Here is a 21,122-nt window from a genome sequence, read left to right on the forward strand (position 1 = left end):
CAGGACAGTCCAGAGCAGACAGGCCTGCTCATCACGTCACGGTATCGACAGCATATTATTAACACACAGCAGGCCACGACCCTATAGGAAGAATGACCCCCTAAGATTGGACTCCCCCTTAAACAGAGGGGCGATCTTTCTATGTATAATAAAGCATGAGCTATGGGAATACATATAAAGGATTATATGAGTGTAGTAAAAAAAAAAAAGAGCATTCATTTCCATTGCTTAGATTAGCAGAAATTTATTATACAGTATATCATACACTGATGATGGATTGATTAACCACAATTCCTTACAATGCACTCACAGAAATCCATGTCAAGTAATGCATACATCTACGGAATGCGCACTGTTTAAAGTTTCACTCGCACATGTGCTTTTTCGCCGAAGTACTGACACCGCAGAATCTAAGAAACCCATGTGAGAAGGTGGAGGTCACCTCAGTCCTGTTCTTACAGCTCCAGGTTGCCCTTTGACCCTGACACTGCGATTGTACCACTGAGCAAACCGCAAGTTAAAAAATACCCAAGAACACAGACGCCTGCTTGATGTGTTGATATATAATACTATGCAAAGTTTTTCTGTCCACTTTTCATTTGACCAGCCGCAAAACATGTAGAAATGTCACAGGTTATTGTACATGCCTTTGGATAGACCTTACTATATAGTATAGTAGCAGCTGTATCTGTCTGAGCATTTTCTGAGCATCTGTCTGAGCTTTTCTCACATCAGTGTTGTCTGAGGTATTTGTTGCAATAAAAAAATTCCAAAAACAAAAGCCTCATGAAGAGGACGATGGGGAGGAAACTTGCTTCTTGCTGGCAAAGCAATAGACAAATCCCATCTTCCTCCTGTGCATCACTGCATGAAATGCAAACACGTGAGCAAACGAACTGAAACATTCCTCTGTGAAGTTCAACTTGGTAAGTCTGTCTGAGAAAACAAGCTTCCACTCCAGCCGCCCACGCTCTACTGTTTCTTCTCTCTCTGTCTCTCTGTCTCTCTGTCTCTGTCTCTCTCTCTCTCTCTCTCTCTCTCACACACTCAGAGGTAAAAAGCATGGCTTGGGACAGCTCACTGAAGGATGGCCTCACACAGAGAGACCTAGACCATGCTCCCTTGACGCAGTTTGTTTGTACGCGCTCACTTTATTTAGCTTTTTTCTGCACCATGGATCTTTCCTCTGGCTCGCACAGGCCCCTAGTAAACACGAGTTAAAAGAGTCATGCATCAAGGGTGCAGATCAGGCCACCTTAAACCCCACAAAGCAAACTAGATGACCCCCCCAACACACACACACACACACACACACACACACACACACACACACACACATGTGCAATATAGCGGCGACATATAACAAACAAGCAAACTCTGTTTGACACGCACCCTGGTGCAATTCGCTCGAGTAGCATTTCATGCAGAGATAGCAATAGTGTCTTGAAAGGTCTAGAAAAGATCGTTTGATGTTGGCGCAAGTAGCACGTGGGAGACTTGCAAAGACGACCATCACACTGTGCACCAAGCCCAAGCGTCCTCCATTACTACCCCCCTCATCTGCTCAGTGTTAGAGCGAGCTTCCAAAAAATCAATATATCCCTGAATGGGGGTCAGAGGGGTATCTGTGTTGGGAGAAGTGGCAGATTTGCACTCTTCAGCTCAGTAGGGCAGAGGAGAGAATGCCGAGCATTCTGGTGCGGGGGTGTGATATTAGGCGGCCCATATCCAAACAGCACCTGCAGAGCACCGCGAGCAAGCGTGTGAAAGGCAGCTTAACTCCCGACAACGCAGCGACATAGAGAGGTCGTCACGTCGAGGTAAAAGAGAGGGGGAATTGCATCCAATAAAAGCAGAATTCCAGATTAGACCCCCATTTAGCACGTTTAGGTGTCATTTTTGACGGCGCCAATTTTCAGCTCTGCGCCTATGAAATTGTCCCCGATCGGGGTCACCAGGCCCTGGGGCCTCAGAGGCTGAAAAGAGACAGTTAAGGGCTTTGATAGGGCTAAAGTGGGGCAGAGGGACTCTCTGGTTAAGAAGATTTTACGCCCCCCGCAAAGCAATGTGCTCAGGTTGTGGACATGTCTTTGATGTGTGGTGAAAATAAACTTTTAGCATGGCCCAGCCAATCAGATGGAGCCGTGAAAGACAGCGACAGAAAACAGACACAGGAAGACACCTCAGCTCAGACAGCGGTCCTAACAACTGCCGGCTAACATTGAAAGGACCAAAAGGCAGCAGAAAACCATTTTTGCGAGATAATAATATTAAGTGTCGGCTTGAAGTCTGATCTTTGAAAACGAATTGTTCAAAAGGTTCTCTTTCCCCATCCTTCTTTCACTAGATTTATATTACAGCTCCACAAGTAATTGTTAATACAGGGGTTAAATAACAATAATACAAAAGAAACCATATTCCATATTACAAATTGGTCCTATTTTAGTCCTAAAGCTCATTTTCGCTTAAAATCCCTCTATATTAAGATGTTAAGTATTGATGCAGCCCTAGTAAAATGATAGCCTACACGCAAGGAGTTCGATTCCAACACGTTCTCCGCTGACAGGATAATAGGGCTTCGGATCCATTCTCATGAAATAAAAGCGAGAGTAAAAAGGGGGAGAGAGAGGGAAAGGCCGAGAGGAGAGGCTGTAATGTATACGGTGGCAGGCATTGATAATTGTAATTATCAAATTGCAGTTTTAAAAGGCCATTGATTGATGTCATTAACTCTGTGAGTGTTTACTGATCGCTGCATTTGCACGCCGCCTCACGCCGGGAGCTCACGTGTCCTCTCTGATTAGACTCGGGGAGGAACTGCTTCAACAAAGGGGGTGACTTCCCCACATCTTTAACTAAGGAGGTAGAGATAAACACGTACATGCTGTGCTTGAACAGAATGTTCACGTAATATACACCTGAACACACGCACACACAAACACACTCACAGACATGAACACACACTTATACACTTATCTCCTCACCACAGGAGGTGCTGTATTCAATTATGTCAAAAGCTTTGTTAGTAGACAACTGAGCCAGCGGACCACAAGTGGGGGATTCTTAAGTACCTCATCTGACACAAAAACACACACACACACACACACACACACACACACACACACACAGACACACATATATACACACACAGATGCAGTCAAACAACAGCTCTCATAAAAAGTAGCAGCTTTAGCTTCTTAACTGCCTGCCATCTCACTCCTGTCAATCACAGCAAGAGGCTGCGACCACTTTCTTAAGAGAGAGAGAGAGAGAGAGAGAGAGAGAGAGAGAGAGAGAGAGAGAGAATGAGAGAGATTTCTCCTCAGTTAAAAGTTAGCACTGACTTGAAAACAAGAACCAAGACTGAAACAGGGAAGCGAAGGGGCAGGGAAGAAGGGGAAAAAAAGCACACATACACACAAATACACACACAGATGCCCTCATTCATACTTTCTCCTCACTTTCACTTCTTCCATCTCTTCCCTCTATGTCTCTGTTTCACCCTGAACCGCAGTCACTCAGAATAGAGCGACATCTCCACATGCACCATGGCAGGAGGTACAATGCGGTCACACCTGAGAGTGACAGAGCGCGAAACAGACATAGGGAGACAGAAAGAGAGAGAGAGAGAGAGAAAACTCCCACACATTCTAGTTTCTACAAGCCAGCTGTAGCTCAATGCCACTCTTTTCAACAGCTAACAGGCAGGGTAACAGCTACCGGCTTCCAGAAACAGACAGGCGCAGTGACAGGCGTTGCATTTAAATATGAGCTAGCCGTGCCGCGAGGATGCACAATTAGAATGCAGGATTGGATCAATAAGTGTGCTGACAGATGGATTACTAAGGTAAATAGATGATACATGCAGCTAAATAATTAATCAGGCTGCTGCGAGCACCTCAACAGAGAGTGACAGCAAAGTGGCAACACTTTCCAATGGGTTGCGCAGGCCATTGGCATTCAGAGAAAGGAACTTCATATAGATCCTCCTGAGCCTCCTTTTCCCTACACTTACTCACCGGTAATAATGCACTGCTTCAAAATAATGGAGCGCATTCTCAGTGCAGGTATCCACAGGTGTACAAGGTTAGCGCCACCTTTGGTATGCTACCTTTAGGTTCCTCTCAGGATGCTGGGTTTTAACCCGATTTTTACACACAGAGAGTGTCGTTTTTAAAATAAGGACCAGGTGCCTCTAATGCTCCTAGGATTCCACTCTGTAATCACTTGCATTAAATAATTCACATCTAAGGAAAGTAATAAATATATATGATATGTTTGTGTCTTTTAGCCAAACCGAAAAAAAAAAAGTCTGTCACAGAAGAGTGCGCTCGCAAAAGGAGAGAAGATTAGATTACGGGTGTGTAGAAAGATGGAGAGAGAGAGAGAGAGAGAGAGAGAGAGAGAGAGAGAGAGATGGTGTGAGTGTGTGTGCTCAAGCTCTGGGTGGTGGAGCAGTTAGCAGTGAGGGAGGTTTTTCATCTCCTGCCTCTTTAAGGCACTCTGGGGAAACAGGATTTTCAGCACATCTGCATTTGAGAGAGAATGCAAGAGTAAAAGAGAGAAGAAGAGAGAGAGAGAGAAATGACAGGAGTTTCTGAGGAACACCACCAGTTATCAACACTGAGGCCTGGCACCAAGACACTCTGACACCATGACCTGGTGCAGGAACAGCATGGAAGTGATACCAGCTGCGAGTTTCTATTGGACCCGGTAGACAATTTTATTAGGCCTCGCTGAAGCTGCTGCAGATCCCAAAATCTGGACCGGAGGAAAGAACACGCCTGACCCAAGACCTTGGAGATATGTGCAGCATGTGTGAATATGTCTGCATATGTGTGAAGGAGAATAATAACAAGCCCCCACCCCACACCCCTTAACCCCTTTGCCCCACTACATTCCCTTTCAGCTTTGGCTCATATGTAAAGTGTTGAAAATAATTATAATTTATAACACATCAACTAAATCGGGAACAAATTATACCCTGGTTTTATTAATGTTTGCATGCGAAAGTGTTTGCGTGTGTGTTTGTGTATGCTACAGTACTCTGACGAACAGGAAGTGGGGGTACACATTTGCGTAGAGGACCCAGCTGTTTGTCCCTGACGAGGATGCATGTGATCATCTCATTTTCCCCTGTTAATTTCCCAAACGGTGGCTGTGTCCAATTCGAGTGAGGCAGCCAACAAAGCGCAGGCGGGAAGCACTAATCCTTGATCTGCGTCATGCTGCAACAATGGCACAGTCCAATGCTCCTCACACGCACCACACACACACACACACACACACACACACACATGCACACACAGCTATGGGCTACTGCACTGACACCTGCTGTCCCCCTGCCACCCAGCACGGCGAAGACACCAATATAGAGACAGAGCAAAAGAACCCCTCCAACCAACCCACCCTCATAGCTTACATCTCTATCTGTCTCTCTCGCTGAAACTGAAACTGGACTTTGCTCGGTCCAAACTGCACCGCTTTTAATTTATCCTTGTCCTTCTTGCATTAAAGAACGGAATGTAGAGGACAAAATAAGGGACAGACAGAGAGGTAAAAAAGCCACTCAGTCCATCGTCTATCGCTGAAGCTTATGGCAAAAAAAAGGAAAACAAGAAATAGGGGTGGAGAGAGTGACAAAGAAAGGATATTAGGATGAGAGGAGGGATGGGGACCTGACCAGGAGGTTCCATGTGAGGACAAGCCTTTTAACATCTGGGAAAGCGCAGGCAGTGGCGCTTAATTATTAGAACACTCTTACTAAACTTAACCTTGCCACTAGACCGTGACAGAGGAAGAAGGGAGAGAAAGAGAGAGAGAAAAGCAAAGAGCTGAACAAGAAGAGCAGAAAAAGAGATGACTATGTTAACTCTTCATCAGCCGAAGATGTCATCATTCATCCTTCCTTACACTTTCCTTTCAATTTTATCACTTCTGCCTGCAAAATCTTTTTTCTTCTTTTTTTTTTTTTTTGCATCCAAAGGAAACACAAACAACCCCGGTGCAATCTGGTGTTTGACAGAGACAAGAAATAAAAAAAAGGGGGGAATAATAATAATAATAAAAAAGTGTGTGTTTTAACAGCTGTCAGCACATGTTGCTCTTCAGAGCCTCAGAAAAAATGGGAAGGAGACAGCGGAATAACCGCATGCGCCCCGAAAAAGATATACGCCAGCGAATCGAAGGAACATGAAAACAGGAATCAATCAATCGCAACCGAGGAGGCAGAGAAAAAAGAAGGGAGAAGGGGAGAAAGAAAGAGAGGCGACCGAGAGCAACGGCAGATAATTAAAGGCTCAAAGCCGGCGGCTGACGGACGAGCGCAAAAGTGGCAGGGGAGACGATCTGCAAAAATATCTACAGAAATACATCTCCATGCTTCGGCACCACGGCCTCACTCGGGCTTGTTAGCATAACAATGCATGTGATACACGACAAAAAGAGAATTTCTTTTCTACTTTTTTTGTTTGTCACAATTCAGGTGCAAATAAATCCAGTCTAGATGGAGCACTGGGGGTTAAGTGTGGAACTGCCCCGTAAATCAGCAAGGGATTTATGGCGACAGGCCCACACAGCTCACGGCCTGGTCACATCAGGAAGGAAGCCTGCGTGGCTGCGCACTGTTGTCTTAAGGATTTTTCTCCCTCTTCCTTTCTCCCACCCCTCCCTCGTTCCCTCGTTTTATTTCGACTGCTCAGGAAGGCAGCTGCTGTCTGCCTTTCAGCTCATCGCTCGTCCCTTTGCCGTTCCCCTCCACTCTCTTTCATTTTTTTTTTTATCTCTCCCTTTTATCTCCCTTTCTCCATACCTTCCCCTTCACTCTAGCATCTTTGCTCCAGCTGAGGTTCTCGCTCGACTTGCGGACGGAGATTCGGGGCAGGTTCAGTAACTCTTTCGTCTAAGATTTGTGCAGGAAAAGGTTGAAGAAGGCACAACAAACAAAGACCTAGCTGTCAAACACACACATATATCATACATACTATATGTACTGTATGAATTCACATATTCAGACCACAAAAAAGAGAAACAGGAATGAAAAGTTCAGGAAATGTTCACTTCTGAAAAAAAAAATAAAAATCAGTATTCTAAGTAGAAAAAAACAAAGATAAGCCTGTCACGTTAGTCTTTATCAGCTGCAGTGGTACCATGATGGGGTTTTTTGAGCAAGGTTTCCTGGTTCACAGTAGAGAGGCTTATTCATTGTGCTCTCTGCTGGAAAGATTTTGAAGATTCTGTCTCTCTCTCTCTCTCTCTCTCTCTCTCTCTCACACACACACACACACACACACACACATACATATATATATACACCAAATAAGAGGATACCACTCAAAATCAGTAGCAAGTTGCCCAGTCAAGGGAAACCCAATTTAAGTTTCTTCTACTCCAGGTTCTAGAAACTCAATTGCATTAAGGCCCTTGGTGGGCCTAAGGTTTAATCTAATTAGACACAGCTCCAAAGAACTGTGTGTGTATGAGAAAGAAAGACAGAAGCCAAGAGAACCAGTTTTATTCTCATACTTATTTTCTCCTCCATATTCCCAAGCTGGAGAAAGGGCCATGAGCCTCTTCTGCTCCCTCCTTAATCCCCTCTCGTGTTGCCCCTTATCGCATACTCTGAGCATCAGATTAATACAGGCCGGAATTAGCAGCTATCTCGCAGTTAATCTGAGCCCAGGCTGAGGCGTCATAATCCCACCACCCAAATGGACAAACGACCAAAAAAAAAAAACATCCTGTACCGCTAAAACATGCCTTCAATCAAACGAGACCCTGTCGGAAAAGAAATCCTAGATGAGATGCTTCCTTTTGTCTGTTTCTCATCTCCCTCTTTCTCCTTCCTGTCTACCTCGGTCGCTGGGTGTCATTCACAGCCCTGCATGCCTGCATGCCAGCCTCTTTATCCGATCAGTCTCAGCTCGCTGCCTCTGTCTCTCATCTGTTCGATCAAGGGTGTTTCCATCTCTCCTTTTCTCCTTCTAGCCTTCTCTTTCCTCTCTCTCTCTCTCTCTCTCTCTCTCTCTTTCTTTAGTTCTCTGTTGCCTCTCCTGACCTGCTTGCCTGTCGCAGAAGATGTGTGTATAAACACACCAAAGTAAAATTAAATGAAACACGAAGGAGTTCAAAAACGTTGTGATGGAGAAAGATAGAGGGAGAAAAAAATAGAGAAGTAGCAAAAACCAAGAAATTGACAAACACCTGGCAAATAAGCTGTAGGAGAAAAAGAAAAAAAAAAGACAATACAAACAATAATGTAGGTTTTACCCACACACTCACACACACTCACACACACACACACACACACACACACACACACACACACACACACACACACACACATGCACATGCACACTTTTTCAGAGCTAAAACACTTTGACATTCTCTGTGTCAGCAGGTGAGCCAAATGTCAGTGGAGAGTAGATTCTGAATGTGTGTGCATGTGTGTGTGTATGTGCATCCATAATTATAGGAATGTATGACAGTTTTAATCTAATCCCCATTAGAAATTTTTGCTCCAAACCTAAAAGAGGTAATAGTATAAGGAAAGTGCGCATGTGCATATGTGTGTGTGTGTGTGTGTGTGTGTGTGTGTGCGCACACGTGTGTGTGTGTGTGCGCGCACGTGTGTTTTCACTGAAATTCCTAATGTATTTGAGTAAGAGAAGTAAGAATGGATTGCCTTCAATAATACCCCTGAACTCCCTTCTTGGAGATCCCTTATGGATTGATGTGCGCACACACACACACACACACACGAAACCCCTCAATTTCATTTTTAGTTGTATCTGTGGAATTGATGGGAAGTGGAGGGGCACCGGGGCTCCCTGTCCAAACATCACCACCACACTGGCTGTGACACGGACACTATTTGGCTCAAACGTGTCACACAGACCAACTGTTAAAAGCATTTTTCTGCAGGCTTCTGCACACATTATGACCCCAGTATTATGTTTTAATACTGTGTTTCATATATTTTGTTGTAGCTTAGTATATGATTTGATACGATATAATACGAATATAATTAATTTATGCATGCTGACTAATTTTTTTTTTCCACAGGGATATGAACAATTTACTACTGAATAAAATTGTTGTAAACATTTTTTTTTTTATTTTAGGAGTTTAATACCTATAAATGCTGTAAATATATTTAATATAAATGGAAATTTGAAACATTAAATGTTCAGCTTAAAAAAAATTATTAACAGAGTCAAAATGCATTTTGATAGAATGTGCGTGCGTGCGTGCGTGTGTGTGTGTGTGTGTGTGTGTGTGTGTGTGTGTGTGTGTGGTAAAAAGGTAAACAGTTACTCACAGCGCTCAATGCGGTCCTCTGGGCTGGATGAGGCCTCGCGGTCGGACAGCAGGCCAGAAACAGCGAAGATTTTCTTTCCGGCATCCTCCACAGCCTTGAGGGCACCGGGTGAGCCTGAGGGCACGTGGGCACCACCGTAGTCATACTCTTTGCCCTCGGCGTCTGAGTAGCGCAGGTGTGGAGATGCTTCTGCCTCCAGGCAGCCCTTGAGGCGCTTCGCTGGAGTGAAAGCTGATTGGTAGGCACCTGAGGCCGAATCACGCTCTTCTGGTGGCGATGCGAAGGGCCGGAAGGCTCCGACAGCACCGTGGTTGAGCACACCGATGGATGGCGGACAGTCCAGGCCAGGTGGTGCAAACTGATGGTGCAGGTGCAGGAGAGAGGGCGCAAAGTCACGTCCACCAAAGCCAGGCTGCCGGTGGTAGACGGAGGCGAAGGCGTAGGAGCCGTTGGCGAATGGTAGGTGCACGTCCTTATCTGAGACAGAGACGGGGGCGCCAAATGGCCGGGGCTGCTGGCACGGGGCAGAGGCATCGCGGCTGGCATCAGCCGTTGACGCCAGCACCATGAGAGCTGGGGACGCCAGTGGCCCAGGGAGGTACGATGAGCTCTCCATCTTGAAGGCGGCTCGGTGGTGAAGGTCCATCTTGGAAGGGGGGGTCGGCTGAGGAGGAGGGGTGAGCGGAGAGCTCAGTGGGGCAGGGGGAAGGGGTGGAGAGAAAAGAGCGTGGGGGAATGGTATGGGGAGTATGGTGCCGATTGGGTCCGTCCTTTATACTTAGAATAAATGCCTCTAGCCGGCAAGTCAAACTCGACAGGGCTCGTCCTGTGAAAGAGAATGGACTCATGGTTAGAACAAACTCTCACAAATTTAAGGGCAAAATAACATTAGATGAATCTTTTAGCATTGACCTACAACTGACATCTTAAACAGACCTTAAACACTGACAACCTACACATACACCTCTCAAAAATTTTACTTTTTACCCCAGCAAAACTTTTTTCCTCCTTCAAATCTGCGGCCGAATCACATATAAGCCTCTTATTCCTCCATCTCAGTGGCGGCGGAGCAGAGCAGCGTCTGAGGCTGATAAGTCCTCGCCGCTTAGATCAGATAAGAGAAGTAGGCCTCTCCCCACCAATGGGATTCTCATAGTGATAGCATATCTGCCTGCCATCTGCACAGGAAATCTGACTGAATGAATAAATTAGTCGCACTTCACCCCTTGACCCTTGATTGCCGTCTAACGGCCCAAGAGCCCCGTGAGGATTAGATGAGCCGACTGGCCGAAGTGTGAGTGGATTTAATGAGTGAAAAGAACTTTTTTTTTTTTAAATCCTGCCTGTGTGTAAGCAGTATGAGTGTGTGTGTGTGTAAGCAGTGTGTTATGCTATTCCAAATCCCTGTGGGGTAACTCGAAGGTGATCTACTATTACAAGGTAGCCAGGGAATGGAATTACATGAAATTGGTAATTGATTGTAATTATCCAAACTCGATGCACTGCTTGGCTACCCCGGATTGATTATTCAAATACTAAGACATGCACTATACATTAATTACAAAGCAGAGCTTATGCACTATGGTGATGATCATGCGCAAGAGATGTTTTGCCAATTAATTATTCCTGAAGCAGGTTTTTGTGGAAATGCCCTGGAAAAAAAAATCGGCTTGATCCGAGAGCTGATCCATCTGGAATCCGTGTTCCGCATTTGGGTAGTAATTCGCCTGGACGGGCCTTGTGTTAACGCTCTGCTATTTCAAAATCAAGCGGCATCAGGGAAGCTTGGAGGGGAATTCACCAAGGCATTTTTATTCATATCAGCTGTCCAGAACTCTCATTCGAATCAATTTTAGAACCTGATCTAGACAAATCTACACACCAGCACATGCATACCCACCTACACATACACACACACACACACACAAACTCACTGTGGTCCTGTAAAAAGCTTTACATTATCACATACATGGCAGGGGAATGTGCTCCTTTTCCGGTCTCGGGAAAATGTGTTATACTACACTGCTCAGCGTTGGCCAGGCGCCCAAGAATCACATTACCCGCTGTCTTTTTACCCAATCTAACCGGCACCTTGAAATGCACCGATATCAAACGCCCTGTTTCTCATTCTCTCCGTCTCTCTCTCTCTCTCTCTCTCTCTCTCTCTCTCTTACTCTCTTACTCTCTCTCATTCTCTCTACCTTCTCACCGCATGTTTGTCACTGTATCGAATCTCTCTCCTTCGGAAAAAAAATGAGTGTGTCTGGGTGTTGATAGCAAGGTAATACAGTGGTAAGTACCTGGATATTTCAATTTTATTATCATTACCATCAGTGCAGCCAGGCAGTGTGAAACTGACAATCCAATAAACGGACACGCGATATCCCCCAACGGCGGGAGAGAAAGAGCAAGGGGGAGAAAGAGAGCGGAGGTATAAGTAGGCTAAGTGTTGTACAGATGTGCTAATCATTTTCTGCAGTGCTGCGGCTGGTCTGTCTGCCTGGTACCCTGCCCCCCCACACACAGAGACACAGACACACACAGAAGCCCAGTGTCCCAGAACAACCAAAGGGAGTGGTGAGTCAGCCTGGCACACACTGACACACCAGACAGAGTGTGTGTATAAAACAGAAAGAGACTTGGGCAGCTTTTTTGACCCTTTGGCCTTCCTTCTGATGCCATCCAATACATGATTTCAGTTCAGTTCCATTCCTAATGAATTAAAATCATTCCAAATCAAGCATTTCCCAAAAATGTTCACACGTCTCTGGTCTGAAAATGCAACAAATAATTCTCTCATTGCATTTCACACACAAAAATTCTGGGTGTCTTTTTTCAACAGGATTGAAACAACACCTGCAATTGTCAGCCCTAGTGATATCATATATATATATATATATATATATATATATATATATATATATATATATATATATATATATATAGTAGTTTTTTTTTCACTCTGAAGACAAAAGCAGCTCAGAGACCCAATAAAGATAAGTAGGAAGACGTCAAGAATAGATTTCCTCCGTGCGCTCTGGAGAGCAGAGAGGAGATGAATTCGATTTCTGTGAAGAAGAAAAAAACAAACGTTCGGCGGCTTTTTGACAGCACGCCCCGATCGAGGCCTAGAAATGCGCGTTTTCGTTGAGGAATGTCATTCAGACCATGGCTGCCTGTCTGTCAGTATGTTTAGCGATTGTTGTCAAGCGTGAAAGCGCCACTCTTACATTTTATTACAGGACAGGGCAGACACTGTCATTCAATACTCACCAAAAAACCTCTCTCTCTCTCTCTCTCTCTCTCTCTCACACACACACACACACACACACACACACACACACACACACACACACACTTAGTCACTCTCTCTGTGAAACACATACACACTCACTGTTTCCCAGTCTCCAAGGAGATGAAAAAAAAAGACAAAACAGGCAACTGGGCCCGAGCATGTGCATGACTAAAAGATTTCATGCCATTTATTGGACAATGTCTAGCAACATCACAGATCTGAGCATGCTCTATTACCCAACAAACAGTATTAAAAAAACTGATATATTTAATATAAAACTGTGAATATTTCCACCACACTCAAGCTTTACACAAATCCTGGCGGCTGAAGCAGAGGGTTCTTAAGCAAAGTCACAGGAAACAATACCAATACGGGCTTGCGCATATTTAAAAGCAAGCTACTTTGCTCTTGAAAACTAGTCTCGACTGTCTAACAGCTCTCCAGCCCCTCAGAGTCTTTAATCACCTTGGTGAGCAAACTGGTGTTTTCCCGCAGCCCGCACTCAAGCCGCTACTTAACCAAGTAGAGAAACACACTTGAAATGGAGGTCGCCTGTTCCAGCACGCTGGCTTCAGTTCTGGCAGCGTCAAATATTTGCAACAAGAGACGCATACGACGACGCCGGGGTTGGGGGCTGAGGGGGGGGAAGCATGAGTAACAGGCACTCTTCATTCAGAGAGAAGCGCTCCAGGCCGAAGGACAGAACGCAGTCGATGCTATTGAAAACCCAGCTCGGGCTGCCACTCAGAAGCACGCAGCTCATACATCCTGCCGAATTGGAATCAGACCTCCCTTGCGTATGAAATCTAAAACGGGACAATTCGATAACGTGTCTCAGCTGCAGAATGAGAAACAAAAGAAAAAAAAAGCAGAAGAAGAGGAACGCCACCTGCATTCGGCAGACACGAAAGTGAGATTTAATGTCAGAGCAAGCACACGGGCGAAAGATAATGACACTTGGACATCCAGCAAACTCGATCAATACTGCTCGTGCAAGCTGCGCCTCACCACTCCACTTCACTATCAACAAATAAATTCCCCCCCCAGTGTATGACATACAATAAAAGCTGGCGATAAATAGCAATAATCAATCACTCCTTTATTGGATCTGGCCATGTGCATATACACAAGTGAGGCCCGGTACTCAAGTTCGACTGCGTTTTTTTTCCTTTTTTTTTCTCTGCTCCCAGAATTTGCACAATTTACTCAGCGTGTGACAAAGCAGAAGTGACATCAGGCTCGAGCTGAGCTTGGATTTGCTTTTTCAAATAAAGCTTTGCGCCTGGCTCGCTGGGCAACATTGATTCATTGTGAACAAAATGATTTTTCAAAGTTTCCTGTCCTGCCTTGGCTATTCGCCTCTGTTTTTTTTTCTTCTTCCTCTTCTTCTTCTCTCTGGCCGGCGGACTGTTTGTCTCATCCCACCCACCTGAGCCAACTAATTCCTCACTAAGCCCAGATTATTTGCAAGGTGTCTGGCTCCTCTGTGCTCTGATCCAGCACTGGACTACAAAGAAGTCGCCCCACCCACCCCTACCACTGGCCACTGCTGCATGAACACAGACACATCGTGAAAGAGAGAGGGATTGAGAGAGAGAAAGAGAGAGAGAGACAGAGTTTTAACACTGACTTAGCCTGAGCTCACTACTGAATCCTTCTCCATTATAGATGCATAATGAGAAAGACAACCATTTTCTATTAACATATATATCCGACCAAAGGTAATGATTCGATCTTTAGAGATATGACGATTCAGCAAATTGTTCCATCATCCCAGCATTGCAGTAATAGTCCTTATCACTGAATACAACCCAGGACACAGGATGTAGTTTCAATTTAAGATGTATCTCTAAGTATACCTATAATGATATACTGGATGGAGTAGAGTAAATGACATTTGCAAATGTGTCCATAGGCGAGACAGGCCAGTCCCAGGCTCTCTGGGAGGGTCACGAGCAGCATGAGAAGAAGTTGATAGATATCTGCCTATGATCGATCTCAGCCAAATGCACTGCTAATGCCTTAGGGGGGGGGGAGCACAAAATTAACTTAACTTATTCTCGAGCACTGAAACTCACATTCACATCGACTAGTAGGAGACTAGAAGGAAAAGGGGAAAGAAAAACACCCAACTGTGTTCTAAATGCCTGACTGATCCCTAATATCATGTGACAACAACTAATTTTTTTTAAATAAAAATATGCATTTAGGAATAACAATTCTTTGGTGTAATTAAGTGCATTTAGATTATTTAAACAGATGATTTTTTTCCACTGAAACATTTGTGAACAGAAATCTTGTATAGCCGATATTGATATAATGCAATAATGCAACAGGAAAGACAAGAAATGCTTTATGCAAATATATTTCAAAGTAAATAATAATAATAATAATAATAATAATAATAATAATAATAATAATAATAATAATAATTGAGAATGGTGTTATGAATTAGTAAAAAATCAGGCATTGGGTTGGTGGGGGGCTCAGCACATATTTTACATGTTAAAGTGTTTGTTTGTTTTTTTGCATTTCCTGGAAATAAATGAATTAATCAATCAATGAATAAATAAATAAATAAATTAATTAATTAATTAATAATACAGTTGATAATGATCAAATCATTCATAAAGACAAATTGAATTCAAGCATTCAATAATAATAATAATAATAATAATAATAATAATAATAATAATAATAATAATAATGTTGGGGAGAAAAAATGAGCAATTAAAACAAGTATTTCCCAGGACTAGAGCTCGAGACTGAGTGCGGTCCAGACGCCCGTTGTAAGCAAACAAAGTGCTCTTCAGCACCATAAAATCCGAAATGTTCCGCTTGGCAAAGAAATGAAAAGCTACACGGATCAGGCGTGTCCCCCCGCTCCAAAATAATAAGAAACAAATTAGGGCGAGTTATAGGCTGTGTCCCAAACCGCACATTGCTTTAGTAAATCGTATTCAGTCCCAGCGCAGATGAGGGCTCATGAGAACACATTCTTTGGCCCCTTTGGTGCGGTGTTGGTTTCGAAGAATTCGTGCGTCATTTTTTTTTTTTTTTTTTTTTGGACAAACTATTTAGTAGCTGTTTATAAAGTGCGTTTAGGACACAGCCTTGGGGGAGTCGCTTCAAATTAGTATTCATTTGAATAACCAGCACTTCTATGGAAGATATTTTTGAAACTAAAGCTGCACTTGATTTTTGCTTCTTTATTTATTTCTGATGCTGTTTGCGCAAACAAATTGCTCTGATTGAAAACGGAAACGAATCGCAATCATGCCACCATCTGTAAAGCAAATCACATCCGTTTGCTTTTCACTTTCATGCCGTGTTTTTATTACCGCATGAAAACACTCGAGCGTGTATCCGAGTCTGTGTGAGTGGGTGCTGTTTATCTGCTTTTAATATATGAGAGAAAAAACAAGCCGCGCTTGTCGATGAGAACTAATGAAGCCGGGACATTTGAGTAATCTGCGCTTAATTTACTTTGGATTTGTCTTTGTCAGTCCTCCACAAAGTCTATAAAAAATATTCCCGCAAAAAAAAAAAAAATCCTGTACAACTGTACAATGCGGCTTGGTCTTTATAGTTAGTTTTGTTTTTTTTTCTTCATTTTTTTTTTCGTTTCCTTGTTTTTAATCCCACAAATCAAGATCACAATAAACTCATCGATTTTTAAACTCAATGAAATCGGAATTTATTTTACTTCGGATCAATACATATGCCCAAAAAAAAAAAAAAAAAAGGTGAAGAAAGAAAAAGGAAGAAACGTAGCCATAAATATTTTGTTTTTTGACAAATTGGTCCCTGTGCACTGTCTATGCACATAATCCTGACCATGCATAAAGAGATATCCGGTGTATATTATGAACAAACACTTTTGAAGAATGAGATATAGAAATGCGCAAACTGGTACAAAGATAGAAAGAAAAGAAAAGGAAAAAAAAGAAAGAAAGAGGGAAAACACAGTTGGACAATAGATGAGTGTGTCCCTTGTGTTTCTCAAGTCAGAATTCGCTTTGGCCAATACCGGTTCTCAAGTGTAAATCGAATTGCAATTAAAGTCGCGCAGATTTTTGCGCATTTATAAATAAATAAATAAATAAATAAATAAATAAATAAATAAATGAATAAATGAGCAATTGATCGCTCAAGTATTCTCCAAGGCAAAGTTCATCTTCCAATATTTATCACATAATTCAGTCTTGACCGGTTGGTGGCAAGTGTCAATAAACACATTAATCCTGAAGTGTCATAATTTCATTATGCAATTTATCTGAGAAGAAACGGCCGCCAGGACGCGCAGGACGACGGGGGAACAGCGGAAAGCGTCGTTATTCGGGACGGTCTATAAAACATTTCCACTCGGATCATTAAGATTTATGAAGCGCACCACAAACAGAAATTACAAGAAAAGAAAAAAAGGGAGAGAGAGAGAGAAAAAAAAGAGAAAGAGAGAGAAAGAATTGTTGGCGGAATTGTTGTGAACATTATTCAATCACACGAGAAGGATGTCAGCAAAAAAAATAAAAAATAATAATAATACACATATAAATATATAAATAAACAAATAAATTAATAATATAAACCCCAATTCGTTTTTTTTTTTGATGCCTTAATTGGACACATGCATATATTATTAAGATATAGTTATATAGTTATTATGAATAATAATATAGTTATTATATATCAACAAAGTCATAACATATTATTGATTTTGTATATATATATTTATTCTCCAGGCTGAAATGAATGATCCTTGTTCATCTTGTTGCCATTTTTGTAATATATATAATGAAGTGTGTGTGTTAAGAGGTCATTTATAAACTTCATTAATATGCAGTTGTCTAGGAGCTGAAAAATATGCCGGTTGCTCAAATGAAACAATAAATCTAAAAAACTAATAAAAGAAAAACTTTGGGGAGAAAAGTTCTACACCAACATGAATTATTATATATGTATATGCCCATATTCGAAGAAATGTTAGATCTGTTATATTCTGCATTGGCACATCAACACACTTAATCCCATCATCAGTTTTAATAATCAATAAAAAAAATCCTCAACAATTTTAGTTTCAATTCAGACCTGGATTAAGGGGATGGATGGATGTAGTGCATGTAGGTATAAGAGTCGGAATTGTTGCTCACAAAGTGACAACGCGTGCATTTTTCTTGTCTTGAGGCGCAGGGTGTGTGTATAATTGTGAGTAATTATCCTGTTTATTTAAACAGGTGTTTCCTCACATGGGATATTTTTTTGTGTAGCCTGAATGTGTTGCACATACTGTACTACTAAAGCGCAGATCCAAACATCGTGAATGCGTTACAGGCTGAAGTTAAGGAAGTTACAAGTCATCCGAGTGTGTGCGCGCGTGTGTGTGTGTGTGTGTGTGTGTGTGTTCGGTTACGAGTGCATGCTTGTAGGCTGTATGCGTTTATATGCGCGCGCTTGTACGTGTGGTCTGGTGCCTGGTGCGTGCGCGCGCGCTCCTAAGACATAGAGTACAAATCTATTAATGAATGAATTAAAATAATTCAATAAATACATAAATAAAAGTGACCCGAGAAAAATTATTTAAAGACCCGAGAAGTGTGTGAGATTGGGAGCGTTAAACATTACGAGGATGTTAGTGCGTGCATGCAACTCTTTTATTATTATTATTATTATTTTTTTATTGTTTATTTTTTATGCATGATAATAAAAGAGTAGCAAAGAAAATAAAGTTTTTTTTGAGGTCGCATGATTTTTTTTTCAAACACACACACTGCTCTCTTGACTACTTTGCGATTTGTCCAAAACTCAAGTTTTCAACAGTGGTTTACATGTAAATAGTAAATAAAAATAAAACAGCTTCATAAAGAGCTATGAAGTTATGATGTGCTCTTGAGGACAGATTATGGCAGATGAGGCCGTGCAGGTGTTTACCAGAAGCGCATTTTTTAAACCTAAAAAAACTGCTATAAATATATAGCAAAATCTGTCTGTTGTTTGTTTGTTTGTTTGTTTGTTTGTTTGTATTCTACTATATTATGCTCGTGTTTAAGTGTCAAATCAAAGCAAGGATTTCTGCTCCTAATCGTGGGTCTTTGCGCACTCGAGAAAGATGCCCGAGAAAAGCCACAATCGGCGCATGACAGATGTTAAGCGTACAGATGTTTATTACGAGATGTATTTTTCCCCCTCTTTTAATTCCGCACTATGAACTTTTTTTTTTGCTTTCACATTCAACCCAAATAATCCGCACCGACACGCGACACTTTCTGCGAGCGCGAGTTCCCCGAGAATTGAACCCACACACACACTCAACTCTCACACACACTCATACACACTTACACTTACACGCGAACGTACACACGCACGCATGGAAGCTGGAAACACACACATACATACATACATACACACACACGGGCGCGCGTCCATGCAAGATCACCAAAAACATTCCGAACATTTCGGAGTACTTACGGTGTATAAAGTAATTCCTCGCCAGATCCTTTGGTTTTTTTTCCTTTTTTTTTTATCCCGCACGAGAGAAACTTTTTCGTGCTCGTGGTCCGTGCCAGGCGCAGATCGAGACAGAGAGCGCGCGCACAGGACCATGCGCGGAGGAAAAAAAAAAAAGTTTGCGAAGCGCGCGCGCGCGCACACACACACACACACACACACGCGCACACACACACGCACAAACACATGCACACGCACACACGCAGAGCCGATCGCCGTGTGAGGTCGAGTTTTTCCCGGGTAGTATCAGTTGCACGTATCGATGAGGGGGTAAAGTGTGCGCACGGACACACGGAGAAAAGGAGAGAGAGAGAGAGAGAGAGAGAGAGAGAGAGAGAGAGAGAGAGAGGAGGAGGTGGATGTGGTAACTGGTCCTGTGCTGTGCCGCGCGCTGTGTCGGAGAGGTGCAGTGCTGCCGCTCAGCGCCCGATCCGCTCACTGACTGACCTGCTTTCTGCTCTCCTCTAAACGCCACCACCACTCCACTCCACTCCCCCTCCATCACACCGTCCCCCTTCCCTTCCTTTCACCGTGTCCCCGAGGGGATTTCGGGGCCGTTTTGGGGGGCGAATGAGGGTTCGCTCTGAAACCCACGGCGCGGTGTAAAATAAAGTCAATGAAAGTGCGCAAAGTGTGTTGCGGAACGAGTACGCGCTCTCGTGCAGCGCGTGGGCCGATCGTGGACACACCGACACCAACATAACGGTGCTCCTGCTTCTGCTCATGTCATCTGCAAGCCTGGAAATAGATATTTAGTTTATATAATTTGTATTCTTTTTTAATGAAGCTATCTTTTAGCTATCTCAATTTGCTGAAATTTCAGCAAGGATATATATTCAGATATATATATATATATATATATATATATATATATATATATATATATATATATATATATATATATATACTTCACTGATATGCTCTGAAAGAAATCTGATATATGTATTTAAACATGCTATTCTGTCTATGACCAATGGCCTACCCAGATTGTTTGACTTGATTCGACTCGCAAGTCAATTACGAATATCAAATATATATGATATACATGTATCCTATATATACTAGTTTAATGTGGATTGTTTGCAAAATGAACTCCTTCATCAATCTCATCCACCTGCTGGAAATCGGTTGAACTGCACTGCAGAAATCCATTACAACCGTCAACTAACCATATGATCTGTTTTGTAAACCTCGACACAGGTCGAAAGGTGAAATCATGCTGCTGGCAGGGACCTTGTCGTGCATGGTGAAACACAGAAAGGCCTCTAACCATTAGCACTCTGTTGTGTTGTTAATGCCCTCAGCTGAAGCAAATAAGAGGAAAAAGGCCATCCACAGCCCAGGTCTCTCTCCATTCAAAATCAAATTTCAGGCTTCAGTCTCTTAAACATTGTTTCTAAATGGACTGGTGGAAAGCCGGCCGAGTGGCCAAGAGTGCTTTTGATGTGAACGCTCCTTTTAACAGATGTACTCTCTTTCTCACTCTCTCTTATTTGATTTAAAGCTTTTTTTACATTCTGTCTGGACTCTATCAGATACTGTAACAAACAAATAAAGACAGCTAAATTATAAGCAAGGCATGGGTGATCTGGAGATTTAAAGCTGAGGGAAAGTAGCTGGAGGGGCTCATTCATCTGCAAATAGTCTCTTCTCACTTCACTATTCATGTGCTAACAGCTCATTAGATCTATCATAGGGATTCAGAGCAATAAAACTCACGCCACTGACATGTGGTTAATGTTTTATGTGCAAACTATAATCATTTGTTTTATATTATTTTCCGCTTGAGCATAGTGTGGTCTTTTCTGGGTGGTGAATTTTTTGGACTTAATTTAAGCTATTTATATTCTATAGGGCTGTAGAATTATTATTATTATAATTTTTTTTTTTCAAAATTAGGACTATTTGTATCATTTTGGGCTGAATAAGATATGAGGTTCTCTTGTTTTTTTTTTCTTTTTATCACTTAATTAGAAAAGTTAATAGTAAATTGGATGTGTATAG

General features: G+C 42.5%; 1 protein-coding gene across 7 annotated transcripts in view; it reads right to left on the bottom strand.

Annotated features, from left to right (window-relative positions):
• rnf220a (ring finger protein 220a) overlaps positions 1–19,394 on the bottom strand; it is a 114,666-nt gene extending 95,272 nt beyond the window's left edge. For 3 of the 7 annotated variants that reach the window (XM_046851740.1, XM_046851738.1, XM_046851734.1), the window contains exons 1-2: positions 19,080–19,385; positions 9,320–10,145 (exon numbers count right to left, since the gene is read on the bottom strand). In XM_046851740.1, coding sequence (XP_046707696.1) covers positions 9,320–9,965 — 646 coding nt within the window. In that variant the 5' untranslated portion in view covers positions 9,966–10,145; positions 19,080–19,385. Of the gene's footprint in view, positions 1–9,319; positions 10,146–19,079 lie in introns of all 7 variants that reach the window. The other 4 variants (XM_046851735.1, XM_046851739.1, XM_046851733.1 and 1 more) reach the window with 4 other exon arrangements.
• Between the last annotated feature and the right edge of the window lie 1,728 nt (positions 19,395–21,122).

Source organism: Silurus meridionalis, chromosome 6 (genome assembly GCF_014805685.1).
Source record: "Silurus meridionalis isolate SWU-2019-XX chromosome 6, ASM1480568v1, whole genome shotgun sequence".
Lineage (NCBI taxonomy): Eukaryota > Metazoa > Chordata > Actinopteri > Siluriformes > Siluridae > Silurus > Silurus meridionalis.